Genomic DNA, 13,396 nt, shown 5'->3' on the forward strand with positions numbered 1-13,396 from the left:
ATTTAGCGATGCCGAATTCCCCCTTTAAGTGCCCACACAGGAGATGACACCAACCTTTACCAAGGGGTTTCCAATAAATTCTTTGTGGATTTTGCTTTTTGCAAGTATCAGTTTTTTTGAACCCAGATCCCAAAAAGGCATTTACAGCATCCCTGGCACCTCTGTTGTGTCTGGAGGCTCTGCTGCAGCAGCTCCTCGAGTCAGGTATCAGATGAATGAGTCCAGTGTTGCACCCATGGGCCACATCATCTTCCCTTTGAGCTGGTGGAAAATGTATTTGGCATTGCTGAGATCAGGTTTTGACCTTCATTTTGGAAAAGAGCAGGATCTTAACCACCAGATTTATCTTCAAGTGCAATGGAAAGCCTGGGCTGGAGGGAGGCAGGATCATCCTGGGGGGCAGAGGGATTTCCCTTCACGCAGGGAAAGGTCAAAAGTGCACCTGAGGACGTGTCTCGTGAGCGACCGCGCTCCCGGCGTGGCGGCTGGGGGTGAGATGTTTCAGCAGTGACTCAGAGGAAGAAGCTAAATAAACACTTTTTATTTCAAACACAGGATTAAATTCCTTCATGTCTGGATCATTGAAGGTAAAGCTCCTATAATCTCCTCGTTTCCATCCCCAGCCCATTGTCTGGTGGCTGCTGGACCTGCTGGGACAGTGAAGGGACACAGGAGGTGGCAGAGAGGGCAAGAGACAGCTGGGAGCAGAGCTGGGCACCAGCTGCCACTGCCCTTAGTGGTGCAGCTCATGAAGAAGCTGGGGTGGATCCTCCCCTAGGTCAGTGAAATCGTCCTGGGAATTCACACACTGAAGCTGAAGGAGCTGAGATTTTACCTTGACCGTTTTGTGAGGAGGAGGTTGAGAAACAACACTGTGAACAAAGCAGTTGTGACAAGGAAAACACCAACCCAAAGCCACCACAGGTGTATTTGTTCAGATTTTTGCACGTTCCAGACAACCCCGTTCGGTACCATCCGTGCTGCAAAGCGACTCTGCAACTGCACATTCCCGCTCCCACCTTGTGCTGGAATCCCTGTCTGCTGATCACAGGGGACAAAACATAAACGGGGATCCTTCCTGGGAGCTTTCCCCGCAGTTCTGTGCCATCCCAAGCAGGCAGTGAGGGCAGACGTGTGGCGCGGGTGTCACCCTGTGCTGCCCCGGGAGTGTCCCCGGCCCGGCCTGACCCGAGTGGGGCTGCGGCTCTGGGGCTGCGGCTCTGGGGCTGCGGCTCTGGGGCTGCCCCGGGCCGGGCTGAGCCCGGCTGGAGGCAGAGCAAAGGCGATGGGCCCGTGGGACCAGGCAGCTTCTGCAGAGGAGAATGTCACACACGTGCTGCCTGCGGGGATGATCCTCATCAGTGAATTGCTTAAAAATGAGGGGGTTTAAAATTACTGTTGTTGCTTTCTGGTTTTTCTTCACCGATTTTCCACGGTGCTTCAGGTAAGTCTCACGACAGATGTGGTGCTTTTATTGCAGGAATGGCAGCCCCATCCAAAAGGCAGCAGATGCTCCGGGTGTTTCTCCTCCTGGTTTTGAACAGGACAGTAAATCCACAGTGGCTGCATCACATCCCGAGGTTTCAGCTGCCCACAACTCCTGCCCAGAGCTGCACCAGCGCTTCCCAGGCTCCTGGAATTTGATGTCATCCTTCTACAGTAGTTTGGGGCTTAGGTAATTGATCTTTACCATCCAAAGCCCTTTTAGAGGTGGTCTCAATGTCCATACTGAAGGGGAAATACTGGTTTAATTGTTGAAGAGAGCCAAAAAAAAAGGGCTAGCAAGAAATCTACAATATAAAGACAATTTTATTGCCAATAAGCTCTTAAAACTTTTTTTTTTCCTGTTTCAGTAGGACCTTATTCTTCCTGATGAAAATCCGGTCATAGCATCTCTCATTAAAAATAAAATTATTTTGAAATAAATAAATATATAAAATAAATATCATATACATTTTATAAATAGTTTTGTCCTTATGCACAGTATCCATGCTTACATCTGAATAATGTTCCTTGCCCCATTCCCACCCCAACAGCAGGAAGAACCCCACACATCAGGACCAGTCCACAGAGCATCATCCACGTAGCAAACTCCCCAGGCTGCTCAAGCAGGGCACCACTCAAAAGGCTTTTCCTCAGCAGGGAACCATCCCAGCTCAGCAGCAGTATCTGCAGAAGTTCTGTGATCTTTTGTTTTCTTTCCTTCTCTTCATTTTTAGGTCGGTTTGGGGTTTTTTTTCCCCCCTCTGGTGATCAGGTTTGCTCACCTGCTTGTTCCTTTAAACAACCATAACACTGAATATTCAGACTCTCATGTAGCAACCGGGTAAAGAAGGTGAATGAGAATGAAAGATTAAATGTAGGGTTCCCTCCCTTCCCCTGCCCCCGCCCCATAAATAACCCAGGTCTGATATAGGCTGCAAACCAGGAGGAAGAGCAGTGTCTGAATTCAATGTAAGTGCTTCCCTAGGTCATCTATGCTTACAGGAATGATGGAATGACTATTAATATAGTGCTCTGGGAAAAAGCTCGGGAGCCCAGGTATGTACACTGAGCGCAGGAACCATCACCTGTAGTGGAAGAGGTCTCTGTACATGGCAGGGATTTTGGCAGGGTCCACAGGCCGGGGCAAGAAATGGGTGAATTTCTGGTGTCTCTTAGTCCTGTAGCCCTCGCGGGGGGAGCCGTCCTTGTTGAGGGCCACGTAGAACTGGCGCTCCGAGTCGGGGTGTTTGTAGAGCGTCGACGCGTACGTGTTGTACCAGTTCTCCTCGAACTGCTCGCGGAAAACGCACTCCCGGGTGAGCTTCTTCTGCGGGGGGAACAAGGACACGTTGCTATTGAAAATTCAGAAGAGAAAAGAATTTCCCACTTCCTTACTTTATATTTCCATAATTTTCCCGGCTGCCCTCTCCTGGCTCCCCCGAGGAGGGGGAATGTGCTGCTGGGGACGCTCCCCCCGGCTGAGAGCTGGAAATGGGCACTGTCCGGGACCCAAAGACCACTGGAGCTGGAGGAGAAAGGAGACAGGAGGAGGAGCAGAAGGAGGGTGTGCCTTTTGTAAAGGTGCCCATAAAGAAATCAAACAGGCAGACACGTCAGAAACGTCTGCCAGGCAGAGACATGTCTTGTGCAGGGGCTGCCACCTTCCCCCACGTAGCAGCCCCCTCCAAGGTACCACACATCCCAAAAACCCTCTCCTGGGTGACAAAGCAGCAGGCAGCACATCTGAAGGGTCTAACCAGGAAAATAGGAGCAAGCACTGCTTTGGAAGTTCAGGGCACAGATCTATGTGCTGCAATGGGAATGAAAGCATTCCTGAGGGTTTCATCTCCTGGAGCGGCACTGAGCTCTGATGGGAGCCCATAACAAGACCCAGAGGGATGGGAAGCTGTGCCCCGAGGATGTCAGACCCCAGGGAAGACATAGAGTGGTGACAGGTGATGTGATGAGCATGGCTGGCACATCCCACGCTGGGGATAGGGGGATGGATGGCACTGATGTCACCACAGCCACAACCAGCCTTTCCCTCCAGCCAGGGCTGTCAGCAGCAGCCCTTTGACAATGCCTTTCTACTTCATGCTCAGTGCTCCTTCCCTCTCCCTCCCACCTCCACGTGCCAGCTGTGGGATGTGCCCAGCTGCAGGGGGGAGCAGGGCTGTGTCCCCTGCCCTACAAGAACACGGGGGTCGCTCTGCCAGAGGTCACAGAGGGATCAGGCATCCCAGCCCATCCGACAGGGAGACTGCCAGGGGGACATGGGAGCCCTCTTGGATGAAAGGCAGTCTGCCAGTGCAGGGTGCTATGATATTACACACACTGTACTACACTGTCAACTACCCAGGCAGGGAATGTGTCCTACCCGTGGCACACAGAGTGCTCAGTAAATGTTCCTGCCTGCAGCAGATGTTTTGTAACACGATCCAGGAGTTCACCTGTGCTCAGAACCTGTTTTCAATGTTTTGCTGCTAATTAAATAAACCCTGAGGCAAGTCGTGAGCCCTCCAAAAGCCCCAGGCCACAGCCCTGGCCATTTGAGACCCGGGAACCATGGGCTTCTCTTCCCCAATGCATCAATAAATACAGACTGGTTTTTTCCTCCTCCCTGGGTGCCATTTACTCAGAATATGTTGGAACCTGATGACTGGCTGAACTCGTGTGCTGCTGCTTTGCCCCTGCTCACCCCTGCTTTGCCAGGCAGTTTGGAGTACAGTGTTTGTGGAAAATGTTTGGCAAGTCTGGGGTGACTCTGCCAGGTGGGATTTCTTCCTTTCCAAGCCCTGGGATGTCCCCACTGAACCTGACACCATACAGGCAGCATGCAAGGTGCTGCCTGGGACTTCTGCTGCCCTAAGTATTAGTGGCATTTCTGAAATCATTGGGAAGCTCCACAGAACTGTTGGCACAAGTTTAACAGGGACAGGCTGTGTGTCCCGAGGGGACTCCACGTGTCGCTGTGGGGGTGGCTGGATCAACACACGGATCAGGCAAAATTGGCACAGAGGGAAATAATAAACTTGCTGAAAATTTTAAAATACCGCTGTACTGTGATGTCCCAAAATACCATTGTAATGCTAATGCTGTTGTCAGGCTGTTTTATGGACCTTTAATTAAGAATACTGTAGTGGCTTTTGAGTTCGAAAAGCCATCATTGTACAACCCACGTGTCCCAGATTTTAAAACTCCAGGGTTATTTGGGGACCTGGCTCATGACTCCGGCACACTTTGGAGCAGCAGTTTGACTGCGTCCCTGCAGTGTCCAGTCAGGGTGCTGCCTGGTGCACAACATCCCAGAATGGTTTGGATTGGAAGGGACCTTAAAGATCATCTCATTCCAACCCCCTGACATGGGCAGGGACAGTTCCCAAGATTATGTCTTCAGGTCAATTCTGTTTCCAGATTCAGTGCTGTAAAATGTTATCCTATTTTTGTTCCTGTGTTGTAACATGAACACAGGCTCTAGAATTTAATTAACCCATCGTGAAACTCAGTTCACAAACAGAGTTGCAGGGTTTGAAGGCAGAGAGGGGGATCTCATGTCCTCCTTTCCAGCAGGCACAAGCAAAAACTGTGACTCCAGGAGCTGCCGAGCACCCTTGGGATTTGACAGGAATGGTGATGATCCAGCCCTGCTTTCTGAAGTGGGCTTCAGGTTTTTTTGTGTTTTATGGAATCCTGGTGATTTTCTTTTTTATCTATAATTTGTAATTTAATAAATAACTTGTAATTTAACTACTGTCTCTGCATTTAATGTCTGTTTAGGGTAGAAATTATTAGAGAAATGAGATGGGAAAAGAATAGTTATCAGTGCATGCTGATATTTGATTATCAGAAAATCATAGAATGGTTTGGGTTGGAAGAGACCTTAAAGATCATTTTGTTCCATGGGCAGGGACACCTTCCACTATCCCAGGTCGCTCCAAGCCCTGTCCAACCTGGCCTTGGACACTTCCAGGGATGGGGACTCCACGACCTCTTTGGGCAAATATCTCATATAAACATCAGCAATTGCATCTAAGTAGTGAAAGGGTCTGTGGGAGTCTCAGATGGGAATGGGAGAAGGAAAGATGGAAACTTGTGATTTACTGTCTGCTAAGCAGAGGTTTTCTGAAGGTTTCTCTGTACCCAGAGTACATGAGTTTAAATTTTTACACTATGAGATTGATCTGATTTGGTGAGAGGAAGTATGTGCCTTCTACTTTGGTTTAAAACTGGCTTATTTTATTTCATTTTACATTTACTGTGATCCATCCTTAAAAATCAGTATCCTCACCCAGGGCAGTGCTAGGGTCTAGAAAGAGACATTTTAAAAAAATCACACACAGGTGACAGATTGAATTAAAGGCCATGGGGCACCTGAAAGCATCAGTGAAGTGCAGCAGCTCCAAAAAATGGAATTTAGAATGGCTCTCTGGAGTGCAATTAAGTTTTCAAAATAGAAGTGATTGTTCTAGCTAACTAGAAATAACTATCTTATATTGAATTGAGCTAAGTAACTGGGAATTGAGTTAAACTAACCTGTAGGAAGAACCTCTGCTCAGCTGTTAAGACCTGGCATTTTGACTGCAAATCATAACACTTAAGGAGTTTACACTTAGGTTTTTTTGTCAAAACAGGGAAAATTCTAGATTGAAAAGGGCACTTCTAGGGAATTATGAACAGCAGCCCTAAACTCCTAAAAGGAGTTGCAGAGCATGTTACAAAAACACTCAGGCCCAAATTTCAGCTTCTGTTGGTTAGGGTCAAAATGCAAAGGTCAAATCTGCAGACAGGTGCAGACCCTGCCCAAGCAGAGCACACAACTGATGTTAGTGGGGCTGGGAGAACACACTAGCATCTCCTGGTTTTATGCTAAATGTCCCCCGTCTTTATCTGGCCATGGCCAGGCCATTCCTGACAGCCAACACCTCAGTGAGCACCCCCTCACATCCACCATCTGTGCTGGGCCAGCAGTGGCACCATGGGCAGGGTGGCACCAAGGGCTTTGGAGGCTGTGACAGACCCAGCTTGTGGCACAGCTGAGGCCCCCAGGCTGCAGTGCTGGGGGTGTTCCAGGGCTGGGCTCAGCACACCCCAAACTTACCGACCCATAGAGCTCCCCTCGCTCGTTCATGCCGAGGTAGAGTCCGGAGTCCACCCCACGGATGCTCACCAGCCCCACTGCCAGGCTAATGAACTCCAAAATCCCTAAAACAGAAAAGAACTGCAGATCATACAGAGGAAAAAACCAACATCAGGCTCCAGTGACAAACACAAATCAGCTTCCTGCAGACTCTGTTTTCGTTGTAGATAAAAACACTGTTCTTAAATCTCTAGTCCCATCCGTGTGCGGTGTTCCAGTTTCCAGTCTGGGCTTCCCCCCAACATTGTGAATTTGAGTTGCCCAACAGGGATTACCTTTGCTAATGAGAAAAGCTTTGCAAGGTTTTGTTTTTTTGGTGTGGACTTTTTTCCAAATTATCACCAAGAAGAGAGATGTAGAAACTTGTGCCTGGCCTCTAGAAATTTCAGAAGTGTGTTACCGTGTTGGTTTTTATTCTTCACCGAAAGGAGAGTGATTTTGGCTTCTGGTTTGAGACGATAGTCCCACATGTTCAAAAGTGATGAGTTCAGTAAAAATAAGTAAAAAAACACTAGAAGAGATGTCTGTGAAGACCATCTTCATCCTGGCACTCCAGTGGGGTACTTGACATCCCCAAATGTATATACAAGCCACAGGGATAAAATCCACCTTCAAAGCACACAGGTAAAAATTAATCTTCCTCTGCAGCCTTCAGAGCCCCGGTGCTGCCAGTCCTTCCTCCATCACCCCCTGTCACTGTTAGTGCCACAACCTCCCTCCTGCTCCATGTCCTGCTGCCTGCCCCAGCCTCCTGCCAGCTTCTTCCCAGTCCAGCAGCATCTGGCCCAGTCATCCCCAGCCCTGCGAGAGCAACTGTTTCACCCACGGGCTTCAGCCTGTGATGATGGTGTCAGACACTGAAATAATGAGGGGCAGCCTCATTTCCTCTGGCAAGGTAATTAGTGAGGTCTGCCTGCTGCACCCCAGTGCTGGGAAGGGGCCCAGCAGCTGTTTCCATGGGGGAAAGACTTGTCATAGGAGAATCCTTGGTGAAGCACTTAAAAACAAACAGTTCCTACCCAGCATCACAGGTGGTGGAGACCTTCAAACTTCTCAAGAAAACCTCCCAAAGGCAGTAGTGGGTCTGTGTTATTCTGGATATCACACACTCCCTAGCTAGAGGTCATGGGCAGCCTTTGCCTGTGTCCAGTGCTGAATTAATTAGCTGGGAGGTAGAAGGAAGAGGGTTTTCCTCATCTCATCTAACGACTGGATGTCTCCATTGACAGGAGAAAGCTGCTCTAACCTTTAGCGTGGCTCCAGGTCTCCCAATATAGCTCCCAAACCCCCAGTGCTGAGCCCTGGCTGCAGTGATCGCGTTACCCCCGAGCTCCCCGGGCTGGCAGCACCGCGTGACGAGCGGCTGCCTGACCCAGCCAACTTGAGCTGTCCCCTCAGCCTGGGCACGTGTCCTGCTTCCAGGCCTGGACGTGGTAGCTCTCAGACGACTCTGCATCACTGCCTAAATATAGGACAGGCCAGACACGACGGACACCTCTGTCCCCCTTGGCTCAGGGCAGACTGGGCACTCACACGCTGGCAGCCAAGCTGGCTGCAAGGGTCAGCCCTCCTACCTTCCATCAGCCTTTCTGTCCTCCTTTTGCTCTGCCTACTCTGGGGCTTGTGCGGTGAACCCAGCTCTCCCTGCACTGAGTGGGTGCTGAGGGAGATGAAATATGGACTTGAGAGCAGCAAGTCCTGGAGACAAACAGGGAAGCAAATAACACAAAACACGCTTTATGGACCAGTGCAGACATTTTACAGGCTGAAATATGCCCAGCTTATGGCCCAGTCTGGGGGCACATCCTGCCTTCAGAGGGACCAGGACCAGGCAGCAAAGGCAGCCTTCCCAAGCCAGGCAGGCAAACTGGACCTTGGCTCTGCTCTGCTTGGTCCTCAGTAGATGTTGTAGTTTCTCAGCTGAAAAGAATCCCAAACACAGAGGGAAGGGGGCAGGATGAGGGGTGGTCTCCTGCCTCCACTCCCCGCTGGTTCTGACATGTGAGGGAGTTACTGAACTGCTGAGTGCTCTTTTCCCATCCACAGGACAGAAACAACCACAGCCACTGTTGGGAAAGGAGGGGGTGAAGGAAGATGGACAGCAGCTAGGGAGAGTGTAAAAAATAATACAGGAGTACAGAGATACCTAAGAACAGTGGAGTCTTTCCCAGGCTGGAGACAAGTGAAGTGAAAAATATCAGATACCTGGAGAAGAGTAGACAGACATTCCCATAGGTATAGTCACAGGTCTCAGTACCAGTTTCTGCATTTTTGGGGGGTTTTTTGTCTTCTGTCATCCCTGGGAAGCAGGAAAATGCAGCTGACGGAGGTCTGAGGCAGGGGAACCAAGAGTTTTTCTTGAATATGCCCACAAGCACGTTCTGTACGAGGTACATGAAACCAGGTCTCCAAAGACCTGGCAAGGACGAAGCCAGGAGCTGCATCAGCATCTTTCCTCTCTGAGGGGAAGGTGAGACACCCCTCCTCTGGTGCTGGTTGGACAGACACTCGCTAGTTTCGCAAACGAAATTTCTTGTAAGTGTGCCCATGACAATCTTTTCTAACAACATCTCTTGTAATATTCCCCTTTTCTGATCTTTGAGTGGCACTTGGAGACATGCACGGAAGATGACTATGTTGAAACGGCATTAAGAACGTAACTTAAACCCACAAAAGTCAGGAGACAGAGTGAAGGCTGAAAAAATGTGGGCGGATATCCATCCTGTCCTTAACTCACTCCAATTCTAGACAAAATTGCAGCTTCGTACATCTGATCTTTAGCAGCACAGGGAGTGGCCACTGGGGCCAGCTCAAGAATTCTCTTTCCAATTGTAGCGGTGTGTTTTTGTGGTAGAACATGCTTTTTTTCCCCCCTCTCCTTTCTTTTCTCTTTCCCCCAGGACTCGCCTCTTTTTTTCTCACTTTGATTCATTCTGTTTGTTCCTTGAGCCTTTCCAGATAAGACGTGGAGAGATTTGATTAAGACTCCAACTGCATTAATTTACCACCAAAGCACTGAAAATAACCTCCCAGGCTTTGCTGTGGCTGGACCCTCACACTCTTCCCTTAGGCTAAACCAAAGAACAGTTCAGCTCCCGGCACCTGTCTCTTCTTACACAACTATATTTGGGAGCTGGGGTACAGAAACAGATGTTGTATTAATGACTACAAACCTAAAGCTTCAGCTGAAAACCTCAACAACTGTTCGGCAACAGGTGCACTACGGTCTGAATGTCAAAATTGCAGCAAAACTTTCTCTGGAGGTTTCAGCAGCTTCTCCTGGAGTCTGTGTAACAGATCCATGAGCAGGTTTGTACCCGTGAAGAGCTTCGTTTGCTGCCTTTATTCATCTGCAGTGTAAACTCAAGGCCTCTTTCTCTCCTCCACTGCAGTAAGAGAAGAACTGTTGGGTTGACTTGAATGCTGCTGTAAAAGAGACACAAGGCAGAAAAAGAGCAGTTCCTCCTGGCATGGATTTCCCCAGTGAATGTCTCTTGGTTTCCTTCCGAGAAGGGTTATCAGAGGAGTGCTGATGTCAGTCCAGACCCTCTCCAGATTTTGACCTTCCTTTATTTCTTTGTATAGGAAGGTTCTGAGCAGATGCAGTCAGGACAGATACATTTTTGAAAACACTTCATTCTTTCTGAGATGCCTTTGCCAGAGCTGCCAGTTTAGAGAGCAAATTTGGGCACTTCTCTAGTGTGAGAATGAGCATGCTTTCAAAAATCCCAGAGGGCTCCACCACATTTCGCTTTAAGATTCCTGTCGGAAAAGTATGCTGTGTTCCACTGTTCTTGCATGAATCTGTGTTTTTATAAGTATAAATTATGGCATTCCAGAAGACAGGTGTGATTTAGAATGGCTCCAGCCTTGACAGATGAGAGGGAATAGTTCTTGTGATTGCTCGGGCAGTGTGGGTGGATGATGCCACCACCTCCCCTGTGTCCTACAGTCACATCCCCAAATGCTGTGGTACAAAAGGATCTCCCCCTTTAACTCTCACTATGGACACTGGGACTCTGTTCTGCATCACTGGGGCTTTGGCTTTTTATTTTTCTCTCTGGAAGATGTAGATGTCTTGGACATCTGGTAGCTTTTGGGATGGCTGTGCATGGGAGGGTGCAGATACTGCCTGTCTATTCCTGAATCCCTTCCAAGTTAAGAGACAGGGACGCCAAGTCTGGTTCTACCCTCCATCCCACCTGCAGCTGGACACGTGCCTCAGCTGTGGTGTCGCAGCCATCCGTGGAGCACGTTAATTATCCACTCATGAGATCAGAGAGCACCTTCCAGCCACGGGCCTTGATCCACAAAACCATTATACAGGATTTCTAAGTATTTCCCCAGATGCCCCAAGATTTAAGGCAGCTTTAAACTGCTCCCCTGAGCCCTTTGTCTAGCTCTGCATCCCCCACCACAGTTTTGGAGTCCCCAGACTTGCTCAGGCTGCCCAGTTCTGTTATAAGTAACTGCTTTCCGAATGCTGCATGCAAAATTTAGGAATGCATCGATACATGACATCCTAATATGAACCATACCAGTAACATTGGAATTTAAATATTCATGGCTACTGAATGCAGATGGTGAGTACTGTGTGCCAATATATTATTGCTTTGAGTCTCTGCTCAAGTGAGGCTTAGTCCAACTTTATCTGAATGCAAGGATTCCAGCCTAATCCTTTGGGGCTTTGTCTTGCAATTACAACAAATAACTATTTATTTTACACTGCCTCTGGGAAAAACCTGAAGCAGAAAACTATAATATCTGAAGTCTGGTCTAGTTTACAGAGCTGGATGCTGACTGCTAAAACACTTACGGAATGCCAATGTTTCGATTTATTGAATGCACTGTGTGACTTCAGCTTCAGTGTACAAAATTCATGAAAAGTTTCAGCCCATTTAACATGTTTTTCCAAGTTTGCAAATACACTTGTTTTACTCGATCTGTACAAAAAATGGACCCGAGCCAAATGGTGCTGTTTGAAACCGGCTGTTCAGTTGTACAAAGGTTAGATAGCAGAATAGAAACACTACGTGGCAGGTTGAACTAAACCCAATCAAAGGCAATGGGTTCGCTCTCGGTTCTTTTAACGCGGAAACCCAGCGTGAAAGGTTAAAAGATGGGTGTTTTCGGGAGATAATTAAAGAAACGCTCACCCCACGAGCAAATCAGTACCTGACTCTGACCTGCGGGTTATGACTTTCTTGTTGATTTAGGCAGGGACATGCTATGCACACACCTGGTGTTTATGGAAAGCGTGGTGCGGAGATAAGCTTTCCCAATTGTTCCAAAAACCTGCCTTACACCTCCAACAATAGCAGTGGCAACAGTTCCTGGAGTATCGGAAAGGATTGGCTGCAAAAAAGTAAAGGCAAAAAAAAATTCCTTTCACGGAGGAGTTAAATCACTTGAAAACTATAAAAAGTCTTGTGAGCACGTCTTGCAACCTGTTGACAACATAGCTGAGATCACTGGCATGGGACTTGTTGATAGCTTACACAGACACCTGCACTAGATGTTGGAGTAGCGGGAATTTCTCTTAGTTGTGCCCAAACTGACTGTACTCCTTCGCCTGTGGCTTGGGATGCATTTTTTGAAGATTACATACAGTCTCATTAGAGATCCCTGATCTTGTGTGCCACTGATACAGGCGCTGCAGTCTTCCAGCTGTATCCCGGGTGACAAGGTAAATCCACAGTGCTCTGCCTATTGTTCCATCTTCTCCTTTCTTTCCGAGGTCCCCTAAGTGTTTCTGCACCCTTAAGCTTCCCCCTTTCCTTTCCAACAACCTTCCCAAACCCAGGTCCTGACACCCATCCAGCCATCTGATCCCTGCCCACTTTGGGGAGACGCTCTTCTAATGGAATTCATGCAAGTAAAAGAAAGCAGCTCACGCATATCTGCGGAGGCCAAAAAGAAGGAGGAGGGGAAAAAAAGAAACAACCAAAAAAGTGAGGAATTGCTTTTTCCAACATAGGAATTTCCATGAAATTCCAACGAGGCATTCGTTCTTTTGCCTCCCTCACTGCTAACTTCAGAGGTGCAGCCAGACCTGGTCACCATCCTTTTCTAAAAAAATATTTTTTTTTTTTACTTTTTCTTTTTTTCTCCTCTTCTAAGGCACGTTTTAGTGCACCTGCAGAAAGGCTGAGCGCCGGGAGAGTAGGAAATTGGAAATAAAAACTCCCGCATTGCTGGAGAGTGAGAGCATTTGTTTAGGAGGCCAATTATATCCGTCCCGGGATGATTTATATTAGCGGGGTAATTAGCTGTGCGCGCGGGGCACCTGCTCCCGGCCCGGCCGGGAACCCCCCGGCCCCTTACCGAAGCGGCTGTGGTCCTGCCGGGTGCCCTGCACCGTGCCGTTGGGGAAGATCTCCAGGTGGAAGCCGGTGCGGCAGTAGAGCTGCCGCCGCCGCAGGATGCCCTTGAGGTGAGCGAAGTCGGTGGGGGAACCCCGCTGCAGCCGCCCCTCGATCTGCCCCAGGCGCTCGTTGAGGAAGCCGGGGGAGTCGGCGAGGGGCAGCCCGGCGCCCAGCGCGGGGGGGAAGCCGTGCAGGTCGGGGTCCAGCGCGCCCAGAAAGCCGCCCACCTCGGCCATGGGCGCGGAGCGCAGCGGCCCCGGGGGCGCGGGCACAGCGGCCGCTCAGAGCGCGCACTGCGGCCGCCCGGCCCCGGCCCGGCCCCGGCCCGGCCCCGCGCCGCCCGCGCCTCCCATCGCTCGATCCAGTGTCCCGCCGTCGGATGCGAACTGCACTTTATATACGTACACAC

General features: G+C 49.3%; 1 protein-coding gene across 1 annotated transcript; it reads right to left on the bottom strand.

Moving 5' to 3' along the window:
- Positions 1–2,240: 2,240 nt before the first annotated feature.
- FGF16 (fibroblast growth factor 16) lies at positions 2,241–13,223 on the bottom strand. The gene is made up of 3 exons (XM_027662405.1): positions 12,947–13,223; positions 6,584–6,687; positions 2,241–2,812 (listed from the first exon to the last, which is right to left on the bottom strand). The coding sequence occupies exons 1-3, from the start codon at positions 13,221–13,223 to the stop codon at positions 2,567–2,569; spliced, it is 627 nt and encodes a 208-aa protein (XP_027518206.1). The 3' UTR covers positions 2,241–2,566.
- Positions 13,224–13,396: the final 173 nt, after the last annotated feature.

Source organism: Corapipo altera, unplaced genomic scaffold (genome assembly GCF_003945725.1).
Source record: "Corapipo altera isolate COAL_440 unplaced genomic scaffold, ASM394572v1 326, whole genome shotgun sequence".
NCBI classification, from domain to species: domain Eukaryota; kingdom Metazoa; phylum Chordata; class Aves; order Passeriformes; family Pipridae; genus Corapipo; species Corapipo altera.